The 27,313-nt window shown below is 37.9% G+C and overlaps 1 protein-coding gene across 4 annotated transcripts in view; it reads right to left on the bottom strand.

Moving 5' to 3' along the window:
- LOC127796630 (callose synthase 9) overlaps positions 1-27,313 on the bottom strand; it is a 160,072-nt gene that overhangs the window by 89,480 nt on the left and 43,279 nt on the right. For all 4 annotated transcript variants that reach the window (XM_052328870.1, XM_052328873.1, XM_052328872.1 and 1 more), the window contains 9 exons: positions 26,076-26,152; positions 25,908-25,986; positions 10,014-10,136; positions 9,581-9,683; positions 9,318-9,441; positions 9,004-9,193; positions 8,853-8,905; positions 7,769-7,829; positions 7,575-7,656 (listed from right to left, as the gene is read on the bottom strand). In XM_052328870.1, coding sequence (XP_052184830.1) covers positions 7,575-7,656; positions 7,769-7,829; positions 8,853-8,905; positions 9,004-9,193; positions 9,318-9,441; positions 9,581-9,683; positions 10,014-10,136; positions 25,908-25,986; positions 26,076-26,152 — 892 coding nt within the window. The remainder of the gene's footprint in view (positions 1-7,574; positions 7,657-7,768; positions 7,830-8,852; positions 8,906-9,003; positions 9,194-9,317; positions 9,442-9,580; positions 9,684-10,013; positions 10,137-25,907; positions 25,987-26,075; positions 26,153-27,313) is intronic.

Here is a 27,313-nt window from a genome sequence, read left to right as displayed (position 1 = left end):
TGTACTTTCTTGGGTGAAAACTTAGTTACTTGGAGAAGCAAGAAGCAATATGTCATGGCAAGAACAAGTACAAAATCAGAATTCTGGGTAATGTCACAGAGAATATGTGAACTATTATGGTTAAAGATTATTTTGGAAGATCTAAGACTCAAGTGGGATGGTCCTATGAAGCTCTATTGTGACAATACGTTAGCCATCAACATTGCACACAATCCAGTGCAGCATGACCAGACAAAACACATTAAGGTGGATCAACATTTTATTAAAGAGAAATTAGACAATGGTCTTATCTGCACACCTTATATACCAATTGAATCACAACTAGCTAATATTATAACTAAAGGACTCAATAGTAAAGTCTTTCACAAGCTTATAGCCCAGCTTGAGGGGAAGTGTCGTGAATCAAGGTTTTGATTATTTGTGTGATTGGTCAATATTCTGTAGATTTAAAAGTTGTAATTAGAATATGATCATATATGTTACTGTAAATAGAAGATTACTCAATTAGGAGATTCGTTTCCATAGTTAGGTAGACATCCTATGTTTATATATGTATCTTCCAGTTCAATAAGAAAGTAAGCCATATTTTTCCACAAAAAGACTACATGAAACCTAGACTGGGACCAAATGCTATAAATTTCCAGTATCAGCCGTACAAGAATAATTATTTCTAAATGAAGCATGCAAAATAAAAATGAGAAGCAGAACTTTGTCTATAGCCACATAAAGGTTGTAGAAAAGTCTATTAATGCCAGGATGTTTAGGCACAGTTGCTTCCTGAATATTGTTGCTATATGTGATAGGAATTCCACAAATAGCCAAGGACTAATGCAGTCCCTAAATTTTTTATAATTGAACAGAAAATTAAATTATATATGTGAGAGAATAATTTGAAGAGAAAAACCTAAAAGATTAGACTCTCTTACCTTGTTATTTATAATAGACATAATGGGCCTTCATCTACGGGCTTAACCTAGGGCTAATTACAAGGCCTAATAATTACAAATAAAATACATATAAAATATGTACAATTATACTAATAATTCTAATAATATAGTTAGGCATTATGATGCTCTGGATGCCGAAGGTCCAAGTTTCACACAGCTATCCCAGTGGGATTAAGGCTTGTGAAAACAAAAGAATACTTTTTATGTAAAATGGATACTCCAGCACATAAGGCTGATGCCATAAATTCAAATGACAAAGCATAAACCTCGAAAATAATGATGAGAAATAATATGACACAGCATTGAACTATAGGCATCTTTTATAGCAATGATAAAAATAACCGGAATTCCAAAGGCATCCAGGAGTGCCACCATGTAAAATATGTAAAATGTCCATCCATCTAACCATAAAATCAATAATTGAGTCAAGCAAGGACTTGAATTTCAGCATATCAGAATGGCTTTTCTCCTACTTTTGGGGACAAAAGTACGCTTCAATCCTCCCCGCCTCGTGCGCTAAGGTTTGATAAGCTGTCGTTATTGCTTTTGTTGTAATACCCTTGAATACTCCATAAAGAAAAAAACCAAAGCTTGCCACCAATTTTCTTTCTAGTTAGTCACTAAAGTAGAGGATACCATTTAGCAACCCATTGATGCGGTCACTAATATTCAAGACCTGGCCAAGGCCGACCCGGCCCAAACCGAAATAGTAACCAGCCTGAACAGTAACGCTACAATAGCGCCGAAACACTACAATAGAACTCCATAAGTTTTAGGATTTTAGATTTTTAGGATTTTTATTTCTATTCTACATCATATGTTTTAGGATTTTAATTTTATTTCATATTTGATTAGGGTTTTATTTTTATTAGGGTTCTAGTTGAATTTTGTTTACAAATATTAGATGAATTTGGATTAGCCAAACACTATAAATATGCCTAGAACCTAGAGTTTGTAATCAGTTTTTCTCAATAGAAATTTCGATAACCTATATGGGTTTTCTTATCAAAACAGTCTTGTTTTTGCGTCTTCTTGAAAGCCAATCTTCGGCCATTGAAATTTGTTCTTTTAAGGGTTTATTTTGGTGTGTTTTTTCACACGCACGCTACACCCTGCGTCAGGTGATATCAGAGCGGTTAACCAACCAGTTAGATGGCCAATCTTGAAGGTAATGATAGCAACCAGTCTCGTGACGGTGATCAAGGGTTGGTTGCGGTTTGAAGAGCAATCGAAGAATAGTGAGAAGTAACTCGTATCATCCAGCAGCAATTTGAGTAAATCAGCAACCAATTGGGCGCCTTACTACAAGTTGATGATGACAAGAACCTAAATAATGGGGTGAATCAAGCCGGAGCGAGAAGACCACCGATTAATCATGTCCTTGTTAATCCTAGAAGATCAGTGATTGAAGGTAGCGATGAAAATGATGATCTTGGTCAAGCAATAGCTAACCCTGGTAGTAGAGGGGTTAGGAGGAATGCGCATCAGCACAACCATTGGGGTAACGATGAGTATAAACTAAAGGTTGACTTTCCTACCTTTAGTGGAGATCTTGATATTGAGGGGTTCCTGAATTGGATCACTGAGGTTGATCGATTTTTCAAATACATGGAGATCCTAGATGAACGACAAGTAAAGTTAATGGCTTACAAATTGAAGGGTGGTGCATCTGTTTGGTGGGAGCGATTGAGAGAGATGAGATTGAGGGAAGGCTGACAGCTAGTTCAGACATGGAGACAAATGAAGCAACTGTTAAGAGGTAGGTTTTTACCCCCTAACTATGAACAATACATGTTTGAAGCTTATCAAAGATATGCACAGGGAATGAAGAGTGTGAATGAATATACCTCTTAAGTTTCTGAGATTGGCAGAGAGAAACCAATTGTCAGAAAGTGACAATCAACAAGCAGCTCATTACTTAAATGGATTGAAACTTGTTATTCGTGATAAAATTGGGGTTCACATGGTTCTGAGTGTGCAAGAAGCAAGGAACTTAGCTTTAAAGGTTGAGTTAATGTTGAGTGAGAGAGCCCGATTGAGGGAAGGCCAACAACCAGTTCAAACATGGAGACAAATGAAGCAACTGTTAAGAGGTAGGTTTTTACCCCCTAACTATGAACAATACATGTTTGAAGCTTATCAAAGATGTGCACAGGGAATGAAGAGTGTGAATGAACATACCTCTTAAGTTTCTGAGATTGACGAAGAGAAACCAATTGTCAGAAAATGACAATCAACAAGCAGCTCGTTACTTGAATGGATTGAAACTTGCTATTCGTGATAAAATTGGGGTTCACATGGTTCTGAGTGTGCAAGAAGCAAGAACTTAGCTTTAAAGGCTGAGTTAATGTTGAGTGAGAGAGCCCGTAATGACAACTATCGCCGATATAGTGGGAATGAAAATAAACAAGCAACTTTTGATAGAGTCAAGTCGATTTAGGGAGCACAACCCTCCAATCCACCTCACACAGTTAACCCTAATAAGGCTACTACTTCTAATATTCAAAAATCCCCTAATCTTTATGCAAAGCCTATTCTTTTAAAGTGTTTCAAGTGCAATGAGGTTGGGCATCGATCTAGTGATTACCCAATGAGGAAAACAATTAACATTGTAGAAAGGGAAGAGGAAGATGTTGCTGAAGAGGGAGTATATAGCAAGCCTGATGGGGAGGATGACGAAGAAGAGTATAGACATGAAGAGTATACATGTATAGTGAAGAAGTTAATGTTATCTAAAAACATTGAAGATACTACACAACGGCATAAACTTTTTTCCCACGAGGTGTACGGCGAAAGGAAAAATCTTTGAGTTGATTATTGATAGTGGAAGTCAGGTGAACATCATAGGAAGAGACGTGGTGGCAGTTAACTCCTAAAAAACATCCAAGCCCTTACATGATTGGATGGATTAAAGAAGTTGGTGGCATACATGTGGATGAACACTGCAGCGTGCCTTTCTCTATTGGTAAGTACTCTGACGAAGTCTATTGTGATATTGTTGATATAGATGCTTGCCATATTTTATTTGGGAGGCCTTGGCAATTTGATGTGGATGCTAAGCACTTGAGTAGCAAGAACACATATCAGCTTAAGAAAAAGGGTGTGCGTTATACTTTGTTACCTATAGTGGAAAAAAACCAAACCAAAGCTTCTAAATTAGAGGGGCAGAATTTTCTTACCATTACACATAAGCACATTGAGTTTGTGAAGGAGTGTAGGGATACCCGAGAGGTTCACTTATTGGTTGTCAATGGGGAGAGCGTGAGTGAGCCACTGAAGGTGAATCAAATTCTAGTGGAGGTGCAGGGATTGTTGGAGGAATTTCACGATGTGGTTCCTGAGAAGTTGCCTAATGAGCTACCTCCTATGAGGGATATTCAACACCATATTGACTTAATTCCTAGTGCTAGTTTGCCTAACCTACCACACTACAAGATGAGTCCTAGGGAGAATGAGATTTTGCGTGAGCAGGTACAGGAATTGTTGAGAAAAGGGCACATTCAGACTAACATGAGTCCATGTGCAGTGCCAACATTATTGACACCAAAGAAACACAGGAGTTGGAGGATGTGTGTTGACAGCAGAGCCATCAACAACATTACTATTGGGTACAAGTTTCCAATTCCTAGGCTCGATGACATGCTTGATTAACTTGATGGGGCTGTGATTTTTACCAAAATTGATCTCATAAGTGGTTATCATCAAATCAAAATTCGACCTGGAGATGAGTGGAAGACAGCCTTCAAGACGAGAGATGGGTTGTTTGAGTGGTTAGTCATGTCCTTTAGACTAACCAATACACCAAGCACTTTCATGAGACTAATGAATCAGGTACTATGTCCTTTCATTGGTAAATTCGTTGTGGTATATTTTTATGATATTTTGATATACAGTAAATCTATTGATGAGCATGTGGGGCATATTCAGGAGGTGTTGAGTGTGTTGAGGAAAAACAAACTTTATGCTAATTTGAAGAAGTGTATTTTTATGAGTGAGAGCTTATTGTTCTTGGGCTTTGTTGTAAGCAAAGAGAGCATAAAGGTAGATGAGAAAAAAGTGCGAGCTATTAGAGAGTGGCCAACCCCTAAAAATGTCAGTGATGTGAGGAGTTTCCATGGGTTAGCAACTTTCTATAGACGATTTATCAAACACTTTAATAGTATTGTGCCTCTAATTACTGAGTGTTTAAAAAAAGGAAAGTTCAATCGGGGTGAAGAACAAAAGCAAAGTTTTGCCTTGATAAAAGAAAAGTTATATATTGCTCATGTCTTAGCTTTGCCAAGCTTTGACAAATTGTTTAAAGTTGAGTGTGATGCGAGTGGAGTGGGTATAGGTGTTGTGTCGTCCCAAGAGAAGAGACCAATTACATTTTTCAGTGAAAAGTTGTGTGAAGCCAGAAAAAAATGGTCTACTTATGATAAGGAGTTTTATGCAGTGGTGAGAGCTCTTAAAACATGGGAACATTACCTAATTGCCAAAGAGTTTGTTCTTTACACGGATCACCAAGCTCTTAAGTACTTGAGTAGCCAAAGGCAGCTGAGGAGTGATATGCATGCTAGATGGTATGCTTTTGTTGATAAATTTTCATATTAAATTGTGTATAAATCGGGACAGCATAATCGAATGGCGAACGCTTTGAATAGGCGTGTGGATTTGATCAAGACCCTTAGTGTTGAGATTGTTGGGTTTGAGTGCTTGAAAGAATTATATGCAACAAATGATGATTTCAAACACATGTGGGAACAATGCATGTCTCAGCAACTGTCAGGAGATTTCTATGCGCGTGATGGGTTTCTCATGAAAGGAAATCAGCTGTGCATCCCTTGCACATCCCTTCGTGAGAAAATTATTCGGGATTTGCATGGTGGTGGCTTAGCAGGGCATCTTGGCAGAGACAAGACTATTGAAGCTGTTATGGGAAAATATTATTCGCCAAAAGCAAGGAGAGATGTTTCTATTATTGTGGCCAAGTGTTATGTATGTCAAACAGCTAAGGGGCAATCTTCTAACGCCAGGTCTCTACATGCCATTGCCTGCTCCCAATGCTATTTGGGAAGATTTGTCTATGGACTTTGTATTAGGTCTGTCGCAAACCCAACGAGGTATGGATTCTATTTTTTTAGTGGTTAACAAGTTTTCCAAGATGGCACACTTTCTTCCATGCAAGAAGACGGCAGATGCAGTAGCTATACCAAACTGTTTTTCAGGGAGATTGTTAGACTACATAGAGTCCCTAAAACTATTACTTTGGATCGTGATATAAGGTTCTTGAGTCACTTCTGGATTACCTTGTGGAGGATGTTTGATTCATCTTTGAATTTCAGCAGCACAGCGCATCCCCAAACTAATGGACAGACAGAGGTGGTGAATCGAACCTTGGAAATCTAATTCGCAATGTTTCCAATGACAAGCTAAGACAATGGGACCTAGTCATAGTTCAAGCGGAATTTGCCCACAACAACGCCATGCATAGCTCAACAGGAAGATCACCATTTTCCATCGTATACATGAAAGTTCTAATAATGCATTGGACTAGGTAAAGTTGCCAAAGGTACTAGGTTTCAGTGTTATAGCTAGTGACTTAACCGAGCAAGTTTAAGTGGTTCAGGAAGATGTCAAGCAAAAGTTGCACAAGGCAAATAAGAAGTACAAGGTGGCAATTGACAAGCATAGGAAGCATAAGGTATTTGAGGTTAGAGATGAAGTCATGATAATCTTGAAGAAAGAACAGATTCCAGCAGGAAAGCAAAACAAGTTCAAGCCAAAGAAGTATGGCCTTTACAAGATTACAAAAAAGATCAATGATAATGCTTATGTTGTGGATTTGCCTAATCATATGGGTATTTCCAAAACATTCAATGTTGTTTATCTTTCTTTATACTTGTCGGATGTTGAGTTGTCATACCCGGATCATAATTCGAGGACGAATTTTTTCTCAAGTGGAGGTGAATGATGCAGTCACTAATATTCAAGACCCGGTCCAAGGCCAACCCGGCCCAAACTGGAACAGTAACTAGGCTGAATGGTAATGCTACAGTATGCTATAGAAGCACCGAAACAGTCGCATTATAGTAGAACTTCATAAGTTTTTAGGATTTTTACTTCTATTCTACTTCATATGTTTTAGGATTTTAATTCTATTTTATATTTGATTAGAGTTTTATATTTATTAGGATTCTAGATGGATTTTGTTTACAAATATTAGATGAATTTGAATTAGCCAAACACTATAAATATGCCTAGAACCTAGAGTTTGTAATCAGTTTTTCTCAATACAAATTTCGACAACTTATTTGGATTTTCTTAGCCAAACAGTCTTATTTTTGCGTCTTCTTGAAAGCTAAGCTTCGACCATTGAAGTTTGTTCTTTCAACTTTCAAGGGTTTATTTAGGTGTATTTTTTCACACACGCGCTACACGATGCGTCACCCATGGATGTTACGAAGGAGAAACTTATCTCTTCTTTGGAATGAAAAATAGAATCTTGGCAGTAAAAATGAATTTTCAACTAAAGAAAACTTAATCCAAGATAAATGCTCACCTAGATTCATGATTATTACACAGAAGCAAATACTACTATGACTACTGTTCAAGTGAATACTTAAGTAGCTCACTGTTAATCCTTACTTTTAGACACAAGATCATGCCAAGAATAATCCAAGCGATTCATCTTCACAATAGTTCTAGTAGGTTTGACCAGGGGTTTTATCTGCATAAACCAAGTAAACACTTGGTAAATCAGTTTATAACCATTACATTGAAAAGAAAAAGGAAAAAGAAACAGGAACAATTGATTAAACACAGTGATTTGTACCGCTTACCAAAAGAAAATATGCAAAGGAATATTTCCCACCCAAAACAAAAAACCAGAAGATCATGTACCTGCATTGCAGTAGCACTTTAAAAGTCACGCCACATGCCAAACATTTGATTTTGTTGGTAATAAAAACTTACAGCATAAAATTACTAGCAATGCCTAAAGTTTAATGTGACTAAGGGCATCCTTCACGTACAAGGCTCCCCATTTTGCAAGAGAATTGTTTTTCTAAGCAGCCTTACTCAAAGAGACTGTTTCCACAACTTCAACCCATGACCTTCCACTCATAAAAAGAAGTGACCTTACCATTGCTATGCACCCTCTTAAATATCAATTTGACTTGGGATATCATACATAAGAATAAGAATTTTTAACACCAGCAGAAAAAGATGTATCTTAGTGCCAATAAGTTCAAAGAACCCATCTCTCTGTAACATTACATGAAACAGTCTTATATTACTTTGCTCCTAAGAAATTAAGGAGAAATTAGTGGCATAAAATAGAGAGAGCAACTAGCTGCAGGATGAACATGATTTTTTGACACATTAACATAATATTTAACCCATTGATGGCAAAGTCCTGTAGTCATAGAGGTTAAAAAGATTCAGAAAACAAAAATATGAACAACTCAAATATGAGCTTCCAAGGACTCAGATGAGTGGGACAAGCCTTAACAACCCACTCATTCAGATTGAGAGCATGTTTACTTCCAATCACTTTGTGCCCAAGAGAATTCCTTATTTCTGTCAAAAGCAACTCATTTTCGGCACTTCCTTAATACTTTAGTGATTTTCCATTATGTTTCCATGAAAATAATAATATTTAAATATCTACCAAATTGCATCAATTCCCTGGGAAATTAAAACAATTATCCATTTAAGAATTGAACAAACAAAATTTTTTCCTCAATCATTTCTCTCCAGGGATAACCAATTATGAAAATAACCAATCATAGCACTTCGGTGAAAAAGACAAAAATACATCATAATCAGGAGAAATGCATTCAATAATCATTCAGGGGAGAAAATACATATACAGCATAATGTAGCAAGATATATTAATGTAAGCACAAAGACAAGGTAAGTTACTTGATGTAATCAGATGTCCTCTCGTACATGCCACGGCCAACATAGTAATGCTCCTAAAAATTGGAATGGAGGGAAAAAGAAATCAGTAAATAAATATGATCCTAAAACACAAGTGAAAAGATATAAAAGCATGTAAGGGAGAACAAAAAACCTGGTGCATCCACTTGATGAAATGAATTAGAGGCCAATTATCACATTGATTGGTCAGACGGTGGAATGCCGGTATTCGCATCAGGAAACCAATAAAGATTTGCACACCAGCATAAATGCCAATAACAATTACATAAATTCTGAAAATGATAGAGTCCGTATTTGATTTACTCTGCTCTTGGAGAGCTTTTCTGCAATTTGGGCAGAAACAACAATAACACAATTTAAGTCAAGGATACTAATAACGAAAATCAAGAAAAATAGCAGAATTTAATAAAAACCATTAAAGATAAATCAGGAGTACAAGCATCATACACATAAAGAAAACATATCAAAACTGAAGCTGCACTAAACCAAAGGAAACGGAAAAAAATTCTTGACACGGCTAAGCGTCGAGACGTTGAATATGCACCAAACATCATGACAATGTCCAAAACACCTGCATTACAAAGCAGTAAATCATGTATAAATGACATTATAACAGCAAATAAAGCATGTTTACAACTATGGTGATGTATATAATCAGAAGTCATTGTATGTAATAATCCTCCACAGAGCTCCACAACAGAGAAACCTACTTTCAAAAAATTTCATCACCACAAATGTTGGACCAAGACTGAGAACTTCTCTGATGGTCTTTGAATTAATATGCCCATTATTGAATGCAATGATGGTTAGTCCCTGCAAAGGCAGAACCAAAGATTCTATCCATGAGAATGACAATTTTAATCAAATACATGAACCAAAAAAAGAAGAATAAAATACAAAAGGAAAATATATCTAAAGAACAATCAGGCAAGGACAATACATTTTCATGCTCGGGAAAGAGAACTCAAAAAGATATCATCACTACTTGAAAGGACAAACATAAACTTACACCAGACTATCATGACTTGTAAAAATTTATGGTCTAAATGAACTTAAAGTGAAAAGCAGAAGCAAAAGTCATAACAAAGAAGTGAAAGAACCCCTCTATTGAAAGTGAAGCAAGAAAAAGGTAATAGTACAGACCTGAAACATCATGATAAGGAATATCCACAAACGGTGGAAACTATGGTAAAGATGAAGAAATGTTCGGTGTTCAACAAATGAGGTCTTCCCATGCCGTTTACTTGGGCCAGCTTTAAGCAAATTCTGAGATAATAAACCAAAGAACAGATCGATACGAGAAACAATCATATAATAACAAGTATAAGAGAAGTGCAACAGGAAACAATCACACATTTAAAAAACGAATTACATGATACTTGTCACACACACACAAAAAATGTACCTTAGGATAAATACATCCAACAAACAATAAAAGTACTGAGATAACAGTCATCAAGGATATGAAATTTTGACGATGGAAAGAAGAGGTGTAAGAGTGAAAACACAAAAAAGCATGACAAGAGGCATGTCATATTTTAAATCAACAGCTTCAATAGAGGAAATGCAACAGTGAAGATAGACATATTCCCGGACAGCATCCATGTTGAGAATAATTCTTGTTATTATTGTTGTTACCATTGTGTATGACTAAGAGGAGAAAGAAACGAGAACAGCTGTTGTAGTTAGTTTTAGTTTTCAGTTGTGTTAGTTTGTTTTGTGAGAAACTGATTGCTGCAACTTGTAGCAAGTTTGTTACTGCTAGCTGTCAAGAACACTTAATTTGTTAGAGCTTTTGTTGAGTAGTATATAAAATCAACAAAGCTGGTTTTAATCTTTTGAGGCTTCATTTTTCGAGAATACATCTTTTTCCTCCTCTCAGTTTTTTTTTTTTTTCTCTGTTTCTTTATTTTCATGGTATTAGAGCCAAAGATCCAGTAAGAAATCATGGAAAATCTTCAAACTCCATACTTCGAAATCATTCAACTTCTGTTCTTTCTCAATCACAATCTGATTTCTCTTCAGTTTTGAAAGCCTTAAATAACAATCCAATAAAATTGGAGACAGACAACTATCTCTCTTAGAAAGCACAGATTCTTGCTACCATTAGGGCTTTTGCCTAATTCCTTTCATCACAAAGTCAGTTAAAGCTCCCACAAGATATGTTCCAGATCCAGATTCAAGTAATCCAGACAATCAGAAGGTGAATGAAGAATATCTATCTTATTATAAGTCGGATCAATTACATTTAGGTTGGTTTTTCTCAACAATCAACAAAGAAGTTCTTGCTCAGGTTGTTCATTGTGAATCCTCCTCTGAATTGTGGTATGTTCATGAAAACCTCTACTCACAATAACAAACAGGCAAGTCTTTTCAATTAAAGAAACAGCTTAGGCCTACTAAGAAAGGTTCTATGACAGTAAATGAATATATTTTGAAGACCAAGACCATAGGACATGCTCTTTCTGCTACTAGAGAACCTGTCTGATAAAGATTTGTTATTGGTTATTATTAGTGGCTACCATTCAGACTATGCAACTGTTGTCTCTCTCATTACATATCAAATGGATGAGATAAATCTAGAAAAGGTACGGTATCTATTACTTATGGATGAACAGAGGCTACGTATGTTGAATCCAGTTAGTTGTCTTGATTGAAATATTTATGTCAATGTTGCCTCTAATTGGTCAAGAAGTGGGAATAACAAAAATTCAAAGTTGGATTTAATAATGGAGGAGGAAGAAGAACAGGCAGATCTAGCTCAAGAAAATTTTATTGCCAACTGTGTGGGAAACAAGATCATTTTGCTGACAGATGTTTTCACCATTTTGATAGAAACTTCCAGCGTCAAAATTTTACTGGCTTTGGTAAACCTACCAATCAGACAAATCTAAAAGTTTAAGTTGCGTTCTCTTTGTTGTTTTTAACCCGTTTTGAGTTTTCAGTTTTTTAAAACATTGAAAACGTATTTTCGAAAATAAGAAAAAAATTTGTAAAGAAAACCCAAAACAACTTTTGGGTGTTTTCAGCCAAAACATGATGAAATCATCAAAACGCATAAAACACGCAACCCCCCCCCCCTCCCCCAACCCCCAATCTCGCACACCCAGCATCTTTCTCCTCTCTTCTCTCCTCTTTTCTCTTCCTTCGGTCGTCAACTGCGGCCCCCACAAACCCCTCTCCCAACCTACCGACGTATACAGCTTCGGCGTCCTCCTCCTGGAGCTCTTCACCGGCAAGAAACCTTTCTAGGACCTCGTCCTAGAGCACGGCTCCGACATCGCTCTCTGGGTCAAATCCGTCCGCGCGGAAGAGATAGAGTCCAGGGACGAGCCCACCTCCAGCAACGACGTTTCCAAGGAGAAGCTGGGGGCCCTGCTAAACATAACTAGGGAAATGATCGGACACCATGCGAAGCTTGCCGCAAGATGACCATCTGAGCATTTAAGCATATGAGCATTCGGCAATGCGTTTTTCACTTGTAGCTGAAAATTAAAAATTAGATCTATGAAAATCCAACCGTTAAATCTAGCCAAATTTTGTGTATGTTAACCCCCTTGGCTTGGAGTTTCTAATGGTAGACTCTGATCGTGTGAATTTTCGACCGGCGATGATCGCGGGCAACGGAGAAGATACAGGGCACCAGAGACAGTAAAAGAAAAGATAAAAAAAGAAAGGGAAAAAAAAAAAAGAAGAAAAAGTTATTCTTAAATTTTGAAAATAAAATTATGTATTTATTTAAAATTTAAAAAATGTAGTATATCTATATTATAATTAAAAATATAGGATAACATATAGTATATTATTAAGTGTATAATTTAATATAAATTATCGCTAAGATATATGTTAGCAATTCATTAATCAATTTATTGTTTTATTTTAATAGTAAAATTTTATTAAAAACAGTTAATTTTATTATTTAATAATCAAATTCATTGAATAAAATATCATAAAATAATTTTTTTCAAAATTCCAAAGTAAACGCGTTTTCTAGTTTTCTGTTTTAAGAAATAGTTTCTCAGAATGACAAAAAGAACGTGTTTTCAAAAATCTCAAAATAAACACTCAAAACACAAAATTGAAAATGAATTGAAAATTGAAAACTGAAACACGAAAAAGAACGCAGCCTTATTTTGCCTCCAGTGGTTCTAATGAGATGTCTTTGTTTGAGCCAAGTTTTGTTCCATATGCACAATTTTCAAGCACACCTGAAGCCTATTTTGCCTCACCTGAAGCTCTAAATGACTCATCCTTGCTTGTTGATTCTGGTGCAACACACCACATTACTTCCAACCTCAACAATCTAACTCTTCATTCTTAGTATCAAGTCACTGAGAAAGTTGTTGGAAATGATAAGAGACTTCCTACTACAAATATTGGTTACACACATTTACCTATACAAACAAAACCAGTTTCTCTTCTTTCTTTACCTACTGTCTTGCATGTTCCAGCAATAACTAAGAATTTGATACGTGTTTCAAAGCTTACAAAAGAAAATAATGTTATTGCTGAATTTCATGTTGATTCTTGTTTGATTAAGGACAAGGAAACAGGAATTGTACTACTCTAAGGACAACTTAAATACGGACTTTATCAGCTTGTACCTGCTTCTTCTAGAAGTCCATCACTTTAAAGCCATCATATTCCAGCTTGTCAGTCCAGTTCAGCTTCAGTTTCTCATTTGTATTCAGGCTTTCAGCCTTCTTTACATTTGAATTCTGACTTTAAGCTGTGTAATGCCAGTTCTTTTGCAACTAGTACAGTTCAGAATAAGACTGTAATTGATATTTGGCATACAAAGCTAGGTCACCCAAATCTTTCTGCACTTCAAATAATATTGAATAAAATGAATGTTTCTTGTTCACATCCATCTCTTTCTTTTTGTGATTCCTGTAAGTTTGGCAAGTTACATCAGTTACCTCTTAATAACTGTGAGATTAAAGACAAACAACCTCTTGAACTTGTATATTTTGACCTTTGAGCTCCTCATCTTTTTATTGAAGGATATAGATATTACATCATCTTTGTTGATGCATACACTGCATATACTTGGCTATATCCTTTTAAATTAAAATCTGAAGCATTAGCTGTTTTTTTCAGTTTCATAAATTTGTTGAACTGTAGTATAACACCAAACTCAAATCTTTTCAATTTGATAAAGATTGAGAGTTTAAGGTGTTTCTTCCTTATTTTTAGTAACAAGGCATTCAACCTAGGCTTTCTTGTCTCCATACTCACTAACAAAATGGTGTTGCTGAGAGAAAGCATAGACATGTGGCTGAAATGGATTTAACTCTACTTGCTCATGCTTTTATGCCCTTCAAATTTTGGGTTGAAACATTTCAAGCAGCAGTTTTCATATTAATTTTCTGTCTTCTTCAGCTTTTAACTTTTCTTCTCCTTTTGAACTGCTTTATCATAAATCACCCAAGTTATTCATCTCTTCAACCATTTGCTTGTGCTTGTCTTCCTTACTTAAGGACCTTATAATCACCATAAATTTGATTTCCATTCCTCTAAGAGTGTTTTCACTGGATATAGTCAGTTACATGCAGGATATAAATGTCTACATCCTTCTGGTAAGGCCTATATTTCAAGACATGTTATCTTTAATGTAATTGACTTTCCTTTAAGGTCTTGTTCTCATCATCTTCTCATGTTTCTCCTCCTGTTTCCAGCTTGCCTCTCTCTGATCTTCAATCCTTTCTTCTCCTTATTCCTTTGCAGCAGAGTCTCCTGCTAATTCTCCTTTTTCTAATCATTCACCTCTCTACCAGCCTACTACTGTTTCTTCTCAACAGCCACAGAATTCATAGCTATCACCATGTGATTTTTCTTCTTTATTGCCTTCACCAATCTGTTACAATCCTTGGGTAGAACTCACCCTCAAAAGCTAGTTGTCAAGAGAAAGGTGCCCAAGAGACTACAAACTCCACACCAAGAGCCTAAACTTTCGGTGTGGGACAAGTCTCATACCTTGCAGTGGGCCATAACCACACTCCGCAGTCCGACACCCCCGACGGCAGGTTGTGCACTAGCCACGGCTAGTCCCAGACAAACACTACAATGTCGGCATCACCTCCGTCGTCGCGCGATTGCAATTGGAAGACATGGTGCCAGCTCTAATACCACTGTTACAACCCTTAGGTAGAACTCATCCTCAAAAGTTAGCTGTCAAGGAGAGGGTTCCCAAGAGGATATAAACCCCACACCAAAAGCCTAAACTTTCAATATGAGGCAAGTCTCATACCTTGCAGTGGACCATAACATAAATGTTACAACCCTTTGAGTAGAACTCACCCCCAAAAACTAGTTGTCAAAGGGAGGGTGCCCAAGAGATTATAAACCCCACACCAAGAGCCTAAACTTCTAATATGAGACAAGTCTCATACCTTGCAGTGGACCATAACATACCACTACGCTCCGCAGTCCGGCGCCCACAACGACAAATTGTGCACTAGCCACGGCTAGTCGCAGACGAACACTGTAATGTCAGCGTCAACTAAGAGACACGGGGCTGACTCTGACACCATTGTCATAACCTTTGGGTAGAACTTATCCTCAAAAGCTAGTTGTCAAGGAAAGGTTACCCAAGAGGTATAAACCCCACACCAAGAGCCTTAACTTTCAATGTAGGACAAATCCCATACCTTGCAGTGGACCATAACATACCGCCACACTCCGCACTTCGGCACCCACGACAGCAGGTTGTGCACTAGCCACGGCTAGTCCCAGACGAACACTACAATGCCAACGTCACCTCCATCACCACGCAATGGCAAGGGAGGCATGGGGCCGACTCTGATACCACTGTTACAACCCTTGGGTAGAACTCACTTTCAAAAGCTAGTTGTCAAGGGGAGGGTGCCCAAGAAGTTATAAACCCCACACCAAGAGCCTAAACTTTCGATGTGGTACAAGTCTCATACCTTACAGTCGACCATAACACAATCTTACAACTTCATCCTAAACCTAAACACACACAGTCCATCCATCCTATGATAACTAGATCCAAAAACAAACAACTCTTATCTACCTTAGCTTCTCACCATATAACCTCCTTCCCACTTGCTCTAGTGAATGAACTAGAACCTTGTTCAGTTCAAGATGCTTTATTAGACCCTAGATGGAAAAAAGAATTTGCAGTCTTACAAAACAGTGGAACCTGGGGGCTTGTTCCTCGGTCCTCTAACATGAATTTAATTGGATGTAAATGGATGTTTAGAGTTAAAATACAATTCTCATGGTACAATTTTTAAGTAAAAAGCTCGATTGGTTCGAAGGGTTTTCATCAAACACCTGGCATAGACTTTTCCAAAACATTTAGTCTAGTAATTAAAGCTCTTATAATCAGAATATTCCTTTATTTGGCAGTCACTTTTGGTTGGGATATACAGCTGATGAGGGGTCAATGTTTCCTAAATCTTAATGAATTATATCCCCATTTTGGCTTTATATTTATGCTTAAAATAAATAATTATTTGCATTATATATTATTACAGGATGAAGCAAGGAAGTTGACTTCTACAACTAATTAGGGGCATAAATCGAAGACGTTGGATTACCCATTATTGTTGCTCAAATTCATGGGCAAACTATGGAGTCTAGAGGATGTTTCAAGTGCACTTGGCCCAACTATCAAATAGAATCCAACATAAGAGAGGCCCAAGACCAACCAAAGGCCCAAGACCAATCAAAGGCCCAACAAAGCCCAATTTGTAGAAGACTTTTCTTTGTTTTGTATTTTTTTTTATGAGTTATTTACCACCTAAAGTCTTTTGTATTTTTATGAGTAGTCCACCACCTAAAGTCTTTTGTATTTTTTGTCTTTTACCTAATTTTCTTCACTAGTTACGTAAATGTTTTGTGAGTGCTAATTGGATATGATTATGTTTAGTTGAATAATTGTGTGGTTTGTATTGCATCTTGTGGGCTATAAATAGTTCACTTGGGTGCATTTGTGAGAAGGTTGTTATTACTTGAATCAAAGTTTAGTTTTGTTCTTAGAGTTTCTCTTAGAGAATTGCTCTTATTCTTTCTCTTGTAATCTTACTTCCTTTCTTTTTTCTTTTAAATTCTTATGTCATTTATTGTTACTTTATTATCCACCGCCTAAATGGCCGGTTAATTTCTGCCTTTAAATTTCTGCAATTTTAATTCTTGTCTTTTAATTATCCACCGCCTAAATGGCCGGTTAGTTTCTGCTATTTTAATTCTTGTCATTTAAATTATGTTATTTAAAGTACGCCATTTAAATTCTTGTCAATTACCTTTTAAATGGAAATGAGTAGCTAAATCTAATCTTGGGTTAAGGCAAGGACAGTGTCCAACGCCAATGATTCCCAAAGAAAGCTGCGCTTTAAATGAGTAATATTAATTTAAATTTCAGTATGAGTGTGTTTTAATTATTAGAAAATCACTAGGTTCGGATTGGAGCGTAAGCCTAACTTAGAGCTTTCATGTCACGCATGGGAGTTACTAGAACTGGAAACGCTATCATACCCAAACCCGGATGATTAATTTAGTTATTTTGTATATTAATTGTAATTGGATTTACGGTAGTTGCTTAAATTAGAATCTCGCATATCATGTATGGGGATTACTTAAACTAGAACTATCATCATCTCTAATTGCATTTAGTAACAAACTCTCATATCTGAAATTAAATTAATGTTACTAACCTTATCTGCTAAAATTTGAGAATCAACGGGTTGGTGCTGAAATTGTCTTAACTCAAGTGTTATCCAATTTTATATCATCACATTAAGCATTTATTTCAACTTCTACCCTGCTTTATTTTCTAGTATCTGTTATCTAAAAATCATAAAAAAATCTTGTTACCAATCCATCTAAATGCGTGTGCGTGTGTGACATTCTTTTTCTTTTGCCATAAATAAATCTCTCAGTGGACGACCTGTACTCATCCATAAAGTATAAATTTAAATTTGGACTACAACTACACTCGTACACTGACGAGTATAAACCTCTCACCTAAATAAACAAAAAAATATAAAATTTTTATTGTATTTTGTTTTGTGTTTTAATTGCAGGGTGAGAGTGCAGCCAACAGCAGATTGATGTTAACAATGCTTTCCTTAATGGAGACTTAACAGAGGAGGTATAAGCTACAACCTGTGGGGTTTACAAATTCTAAGAATCCTTCCTAGGTGTTAAAGATTAACAAATCACTTTATGGTCTTAAGCAAGCACCTACGGCTGGTACTCCAAACTTAAGACAGCTCTTCAAGTCATGGGGCTTTAATATGCAATGTCTAAAGCTTCTTTGCTCATTAAAAGGGTGCAGTCAGCAGTTTTTTTTTTCTTGGTGTACAGAGATGATATTCTAATCTGATACTCAGCTTTTGCAGTGCCTCATTCATGATCTTGATACTTCTCTTTCTCTAAAGACTCTTGGTTCAGTTAACTATTTCTCGGGCTTTGAAGCATATAGAGATTCTACAGGTCTCTGTCTTACTCAGTCTAAAAATACTACTGATTTGTTACTTAAAGCTGGGATGAAAAATTGTAAACCTTGTCCAACTCCCTTTACAGTTGGTGCTCAATCTACAGATGAAGGTGAACCCTTTTCTAATCCTTCTTTGTACAGAAAACTGATTGGTTCTCTTCAATATTTGACCTATACCAAACCAGATATATCCTTTATAATGAACAAGCTGTCATGACCCTAAGGGGTAGTACTGTAATTGGGAGGGTATTAACCTTGTAAACTGTTAGGCTCTAACTAAAGGAGTTGGTTGGTTAATCGGCAGGAATGGGTTGATTGCATAACATCTTGTGTTAGGCTACTTGTTAGGCTGTTAAGTAGTTAGAAGAGTTGCCGAATTAGTTAGAGGTTCTATATAAGGGAACCTACAGCATTGTGGAGGGATATCGATTGAATGAATAATCAATTCCTCTTTCTCTCATTCTCTCTCTCTCCTTTTTTCCCTTAATTTGTTCTGTCTCTCCCTCTCATTCTGTTCTTCTTCTTCTAAATTCCTATTCAAACCCTAAGACACCCTAGGGTCTTGACAAGTGGTATCAGAGCCAATGTTCTTAGCTGTGGATCCAACTAATTCCAATAGTAATTTTTGACGATTTCGGCAACATAGAATCCAGTAGCGGACCCAGATTTTAGCGAGTTCCGTTGGGACGCGACATTGAAATTTACGAGTGAGTAAGTCAGGCCGACTACAGGAGGCAGAACGGACGGACGAAAGCAAGTGATCTGGGTTGACAGGACGCAAGCAAGGCGCGACCCAAGACGAGGCGGTACGACGGACGTGAGGCTGGTGCAGCTGCAAGAGGCGGTCGTGATTAAAGCTTACGGACAGACGCGAAGTGGGTGAAGCAATCTGAGTTTGGGGTGGAATTGACCAAGTTGCTGGAGATAATTCAAGAAGCAGCAAGTTCTGTGACTTCGGAACAATTAATTCCATCAAAGTCAAAGGATTGCGGCCTTTGGACAGTGATTGGGTGAGTGAAGGCATGGCGTAGAAGCAGGCCCGAGCGATCTTGAATTCCTTGGTGCAATTCTTGGCGATGATTCCAACAAATTCTGACTTCTAACCACTGGTCGGCGATTGGGTAAGAAGTGGACGCAAGCTTGGGGCGATCTTGAATCTGCAACGCAGAATGGAAGGCTAGAACTACAAAGATTTTCGGTCGGAATTGAAAGACAAAGCTAGTTTTGGAGACGACGGCTCAGATTTTTAAGTCGCAGCAGAGCGGGTGACAAGGGAAGCTGGCATTCTTGGCAGCCAGCGAGGTGGGTCAGGTACGCGACTCCGACGGAAGCAACATGACCAAACCAAGGGTACGAGGCTGGTACAGAAGTCCGACGAGGGATTTTGGTTGCAATTGAATTTCAACACTCTTAGGGGTTAGTGCGTCCGACGGTTTTGGGTCGGAATTGGAGTAGGAGTCCGATAGGAATTGGAAGGCGAATTCTGGTTGTGAGTCAGGTGGTGAGTGAAGGCTCAAGATTTAGTCTTGATTGAATTTCAAGACCGATGCTTCTTGTCTGAGAAGTTCGGCCATTTTTGAAGCAAATTCAGACTTGGGTCGGAATTGAACGCGAAATTGGAACAAAAAATTTCCACAGGTGGTACTAAACTCAAGCCAACAATGGCGGGCGGAAGCCATCGCGGTATTGGACTTCTTGAATCTGTAGCGATTGGAAATTGAAGGACAGTGGTCGGTGATTAGGTGGTTGGTGTTGGGTTTCTTGAATAAGTAGCGATCGGAAATTGAAGGTGAATTCAAGTGATCAAGGATTGAAGCCAGAGCAGACCCAGACTGCGACCAATTCCATTACAGACAATTGGCCAACTTGGGAGGCGAGCAACGACTCTCGGTCAAGTCCAAAAATCTTGAAGCCGCAAAGAACCGCACGCTGAGCAGGAGGTAATCTCGGGGAAGCGAAGCAGGAGATTTCGGCTGATTCCGATGGATTCCAATTGAGGCAGAATTAGTTGGCAGAACCTAAAGCCGCTAAAGAGGCGAATTAGGTTTACCGAAACCAATTCCGGTTGCCAAGGGGATCCTTAAAAGCTAATCAAGAAGCTGTGTCAGGGGTGAATTCTCAAGAGTTGAACCTATCAAGATGGTCGAAGAACTTCTTGAAAGTGCTCAGCCATTTGGTAAAACATTTGAGGAAACATGTGATGCGACGAGGGAAGCAATCAAGGATGTCGACATAAAGTTGGACGACCTTTTGATTCTAGTTTCACTTAAATTTCAAGTTAGTATTCCTATTGAATGTTTTTCTAAGGAATACTCTGCTTCCTTCAACCAAATTGGAGGTAAGAATTACATAGAGGAGGTTAACAAGCTGAAGCAAGATGGATTAGTTTTGGAGTATTTGGTCAGATTTGAGAAATTGAAATCAGTTGTGCTCAAATTCCATCCAACTTTAACTGAGTCTTATTTTGTGTCAAAATTCATTAATGGTCTTGATGATGTTCCAAGACTTAGTGTGAAAATGTTTTGCCCTACTACAGTGGAACAAGCGGCAGAGAAGGCAAGGTTGCAAGAAGTGGCACTGAAAGCCATTTATAGAAAGCACGGGCTGCCACCAAAAAATTACTGTAAGAGCTGCTTGCAAGTTCGTAACGGACCACATGTCACTATAGGAGTTTGGACGGAACAGTCAGGGCCAGAACAACTTGACAATAGCTCTAAGGATGCTGAGACAGAAGCTGTTGAGGGTGGACAGGCAACTGACGAGGACTCGGACCAAAGAAAAAAACTGGAGGCTAAGGGCAAGAATGGGTATGAGGAAGCAGATTCTAAGAGTATTGCTGCTTTGCATTTGGGTGTGGAAAAAGCTGAGGAGTCACAGGTCAAGGAAATTCCAGCTGAAGAAACTAACCTGGTCGTTTTGAGCAATTTTGATCCCGAGCCGTATGACAGTATTGCTGTCATTTCACCTGGTGTGGACCAGATTCGGATGATGAAGGAAGAAAAGGTTGCTCCTATTTGGTTAAAGAGTTTTGACATTGAAGAAGGGACCCTTAACATGTCGATCCTTGGAATTTACATTTTATTTTGGCAGCAAGAACAAAAGCAACAGAACGCAAGAGAAGATGGGACAAAGCTGAGGAGAAAAAAGAAAGTAAGGAAAAAGAGGAGAAGAATAAATCTAATTGTTAAGACTGGAATTGGATGAAGAACAGGGATTAGCAGCTGTCAATTCTTGGAGACAAGAATTGTTTGAAGGGGTGGGGATTGTCGTGACCCTAAGGGGTAGTACTGTAATTGGGAGGGTATTAACCTTGTAAACTGTTAGGCTCTAACTAAAGGAGTTGGTTGGTTAATAGGCAGGAATGGGTTGATTGTATAACAGCTTGTTTTAGGCTACTTGTTAGGCTGTTAAGTAGTTAGAAGAGTTGCCGAATTAGTTAGAGGTTCTATATAAGGGAACCTACAGCATTGTGGAGGGATATCGATTGAATGAATAATCAATTCCTCTTTCTCTCATTCTCTCTCTCTCTCCCTTTTTCCCTTAATTTGTTCCGTCTCTCCCTCTCATTTTGTTCTTCTTCTTCTAAATTCCTATTCAAACCCTAGGACACCCTAGGGTCTTGACACAAGCCTAGTCAGTCTCTTGTGGTTTCAAAACAGCAACAGTGGCAGGCTTGTAAAAGACTCCTAAGGTATCCTAAAGGTACACCCGGTTTGAGTCTTGTCTTCACTACTTCACCTAATTTGGCTATTGAGGTATTTGCAGATGATGATCGTGCTGATTGTAAAAGTTACAAGGAAGTCTACCAGTGGACCATGTGTGTATCTTGGTAAAAATCTGATTATTTGGAGTTCAAAGAAGCAGTCTGTAGTAGCAAGGTCAGTTGGAGAAGCTGAATACAGGGCTTTAGCTCAAGGAGTTACTGAAATCTTGTGGCTGAAGTCTTTATTCACTGAACTAGGGTATTCTTTTTCTAGTTCACCAATTCTTTGGTGAGATAATACAGTAGCTAAAAGTATTGCTGGAAATCCTATGTTTCATTTCAGGACAAAACATACTGAGATAAGATACTCATTTGGTTAGAGAAAAGGTTGAAAATGGTGATGTTTGATATCAGATATGTATCTTCTAAGCATCAGACTGCTGATATTTTTACAAAAGTGTTGCCTAGAGATAGGTTTTAATCCCTTTGCAAAAAAATTGTGCTTGAAGGTTTCACCTCAGTTTATTTTGAAGACAAAATTGTCGTGTACCTAGGGTTTTGATAGGGAATTGGAAGAAATCAAGGGGGAATTAGACTGAAAAGGAAGGGAATGCAACAAGAAATGGTGAAGGATTATAGAGAGAACAACAAGGAGAGGGGAATCAAAGAGATCGGGAGAGAGAGAGAGAGAGAGACCAGAGGGAAGTTGAGAGAGAATTCGTGAGATGGAAAATGACAGAATTCAATTATCATTCAAAAAACCTTCCCATCCTCCAGCTATGGCTTTATATATAGCCTAACAGCCTTCCACATGCACCCATGTGCAATACAACTATAAGTATAACTATCTATAGCTAAGAACAAACATCTATAACAAAAAAGGAAGTTGTACAATATAGTAATGCATGTAAGCTAACTATTATTATATTTACTAATCTATCTTTAGGAATCCTTGGGGTCATGACAAAAATGTTGAGCTCAGGATGCTGAGATTCAGAGCAAGCAAAGCAAAATTGAAGCGGGTGTCTTTTGAGGGGGAATGCTGAGAATAATTCTTGTTATTATTCTTGTTATCATTGTGCACAACTAAGAGAAGGAGAAAGAAAGGAGAACCGCTGGTGTAGTTAGTTTTAGTTTTCGATTGTGTGCGTTTGTTTTGTGAGAAACTGATTGCTGCAGCTTGCAGCAATTTTATTACAGCCAGCTGTCAAGAACAATTAATTTGTTAGAGCTTTTGGTGAATAGTACATAAACTCAACAAACCTGGTTGTAATCTTTTGAGCCTTCATTTTTCGAGAATACATCTTTTCCCTCCTCTCAGTTTTTCTTTCTTTCTCTGTCTTTAATTTCACATGACAACCAACTTAGTCCTATACATAACCCAAAAAAGAATCTAGGGGACAGGGTCTCCTTTTCACTATCAAGAAAAAGAACCACAACTGCTGATTAACACAAAGCAGAAAAATAGAGGCATGAGAGATTCTGGAAACCGGAAGGACAAACTCATCCCACCCACCAATATGAATGGATCAACATTTGTCATGAGTCACCATGTGAGTTAAAGGACCTCAGAAGAAACTTGAGAACAGCAAAAGGTTTACCAACTTTCAATAATGTATTTTTGATGTATGGTTTAGGGGTTTAATAACTTTGATTATGAAATGTGCACATTCTGTGCAAATTTAGTGGCAGCTCTTAGCATGGTTGTCAAAATTGAGATACATTAAGATCAATGGAGGTATCTTCTGAAACAGATCATTGGATTTAAGGATCATCCTAGCAAAAGAAGAACGCAGGTCTAGAAATTTTCCACAATATGGAATGCTTAAAAATAGATAAAGAATAAGGTTAAAATCTTTAAGAAAAGCAGACATCATGACAAAGATATCAAACTAAAATTATAATCCATGAAACCAAAGACAAAAGGCAATATAATAGCAGTAGTCAATAATTTATTAAAAGATGCAGATCATTGTCAACATTCGTCAGATGAAGAATAATTGATGCTGTAGCAGCAAAGAATGAGAAAAAGAAAACCAACTTTTCATGGTCAGAAGACAGTCTTAACTTCTTCTGAATATTGCCCTACAAAGACTAAAGAAAACCAAAAATTTCCATGTATTTTTTTATTTAGACAATGGTCCCTTGGCCCACAAGAAAAACAGATACTAGCTACTAAGTAGGCCGCATTACATCTCAAATGTAGTAACATAAGATCATGTAGGATCCAATCTGTCACCAAGAAGAAGAAAAGGAGATCAAGAGAGGGAAATTCCTGAAAATTGACCACATAACTGCCTTGATCATTACTTACCAATGTTCTAAAAGGCGGTAGGCGCTAATCGAGCGCCAGACCGAGGCCTAGCGCCTAGGGCGCCTAGGCGGGGCCTAAGCGGAGCCTAGGAAAATTACTATTTTCAGCACATAAATCTGCATTATTTTGTAACATTTGTTGTTTTCTTGCATTATTTTGTGCTTTCATTTAATAGTAAATCACACACAAATTAAATTATATATTAACAATAATTTAACCCATAAAATATACTTTTCTCGACTTTTTTTCCCCACAAATTTCTCCCAATTTTCCTATCTTTTTTACCACTGCTTTGGTTTATTTGTTTATTTGGTGTCTGGTCTCTCTCTCTCTCTCTCTCCCCCCCCTCCTAAATCTCTCGTCTCCCAAACGAGTTCCATTCTGCTCTACTCCCTTTGTTCAATGACTACTACTACAAGTACAAGAGGTAAAGAGTCGCCGCCTCCTCTTCCGCTTCTCGGAGCAGCGATAGTGTTCTTGAGCTTCAGAGGCGAGGACACTTCGTCCACCATCTCTACACGGCTCTTACAAATCGCAGCGGCCAGGCCGCACACAACCCAGGTAGGTAGGCACCTTCGTCCACCATCTCTCCACGAACGCCTCTTACAAATCACAGCGGCCAGGCCGCACGCGACCCAGGTAGGTAGGCGGCCCATGCCGCGTCCGACCTTGGCGGCGTTGGGCCGTCTGGGCGCCGATCAGGCCGGATTAATCGGCCCGGCGCCTAGGGTGCCAATTAGGGCTTAATTGCAGCAGCCAAGGGCCGCCTAGTGCCTGGGCGGCGCCTAGGCGGTCGTCTTGGCCACGTTTTAGAACACTGTTAATTACACATATATATAGGTTGAACATAAATTAGAAAATATATCCATAAATACAAGAAATTATAGAACCACCCCAAACATAAATACATCCTAAAATCTACTGCTCCTACGATAAACCCCTCCAAATCTCCCTCAAAACGGTCCTGCATCAAGAGCATTTCAAATTTTTAAGGTCATCATATATTACTTATTCATGTTTTTTTATGAATTTAATATCCATAATGTGAAACTTTATGCTATATAACGTCCTGATTCAACAGCCTCAATCCATAGATCAGAATCAAATGTAGCTCACTTTCTCTTCTAATATACAATGACCTAATTATATTTATGCCACATGGCTAATGATTCTACTAATCTTACTGGGATTGGCAATTTATTAACAGAAAGATCAGTAGCACAAACACATAACATTAACTAACCTGTCAAACTTTATGCTAAACCATTAATGAATCAAATGTAAAGATTTACTTGTCACCAATTGCTAAAAGGAGTCAATTCAGTAACAACTAGGCTCAAAATAATAAGATTTAGAACACAGTGAAGTTGCCAGGTACCCATGTCGAATAACCAAATGATATCAAGGAGATAGGATCGCAAACCACATTTAGGGTGCAGACAATGTGTAACATGAAGGGCATGAATTAGAGATATGCATGTCAAAATATGGTCTATAGGATAATGCAACAACTACTACTAATGCCAATTTAAGAAGATTGACAAATTTGCCAACCTTTGACCTCAGGGTTGGCTTTAGAAAGAATGATTCACTTTTGCTCCATGGCCATCTAAGATCAAAGCAATGCAGTGACCTGAAAAGGAGGGGGGGAAATCATCGAAAGAAGAAGACAGAGAAGAAAAAAGTATTATGATGCACAAAAACTTCCAATTTAGATCTCACCAAAAAAATTCATTAAAATCGTCATAATTTCTCCAGGCAGAATGAGGTGCTCGACCATTATCATTGTTTCCAGCTTCCTGCAAATTCAACAATTAGTATAGTAGTAATAAGAACAAAAGGATAAGAACAATATTTTAACTAGCATTGGAGTAAGAGGTTCAACATTCATCCAGATTTAAATAGGGATTCACATATAAGTCAGGAAAAAGATAAGAGTAGAAAAAACACAAGCAGCAAACCCACTAAGTGGGTACATGAATGAAGTCCCATGATATTGCTAGAGAAAATCCACATCAATCCAAACATAATCTTTCCATTCACCATTATGAACCAATGTTACAGTAAAACAATAACAAAAGCAAGATATCAAGCCTTAATCCCGATAAGTGGGTTCAGTCATGTAAATTCCAGCTCGCCAATTATTTCTATCTATGACCTTTCTCTTGTAAGGCCCTCATAACTCATATCATGCCTAAAAGTCTCATGCCAAGGTTTTTTTCCTTCTTCTACCACTTTTCCTAAAGATTTGTTCCACTCCATCCACTATCCTCGCAAGAGTTTCTATTGGTCTCTTCTCACATGGTCAAACCATCCTAATCATCTCTCTGTCATGTACCTAGGTTACAAGATTGTAATAAAGAAGAGATTGTAGGGGTAAATAGGGAAATGGATGGGTGTTTAGGCGCTGGCATGTGCTCAACTGTTGTAACAGATTTTGGCGCCAATACATTTAGCTGAGAACTCCTTAAAAATAGAGTTCTGGTTCATTGGTTTGGCATCTAATGAAATTTGAATTACTGATTCTTCAAACTTCCCTCTTAATTTCTCTCTATCGCTCTCTTCTCTCTCTCTCATCTTCTTCTCATCCCTCCATTTTCCCTTTTTCACCTAAGACTCCTATCAGATCGGTGATCTGACAAAGTGGTATCAGAGAACTTTCCTGGCATTCGTCCATTATCATTACGATGGCCGATGGTACTCGCATGAAGCAGATGGAACTACAGCTACAGCAAGTGTCAACGACGGTGATGGAAGTACAGCAACGGATGGGATCCATGGAGGATACCATTGTAGATAAGAGATTGGAGGTAGTGGCGAATTGGTTGCAAGGAGATATGCGCAACTAGATTCGGACAGAAATGCGAGAACATAGTAACATGGTTTGAGAACAAATGCAGCAATTCATGCTGATGTTTTCGAATCAAGCTCAGGTACGAATTTCCCCCGATTTTCCTCCT

The sequence above is a fragment of the Diospyros lotus genome, chromosome 3 (assembly GCF_014633365.1).
Source record: "Diospyros lotus cultivar Yz01 chromosome 3, ASM1463336v1, whole genome shotgun sequence".
NCBI lineage: Eukaryota > Viridiplantae > Streptophyta > Magnoliopsida > Ericales > Ebenaceae > Diospyros > Diospyros lotus.
Note: the sequence above shows the minus strand (reverse complement) of the source record. Positions and strands in the feature narration are given on the sequence as shown.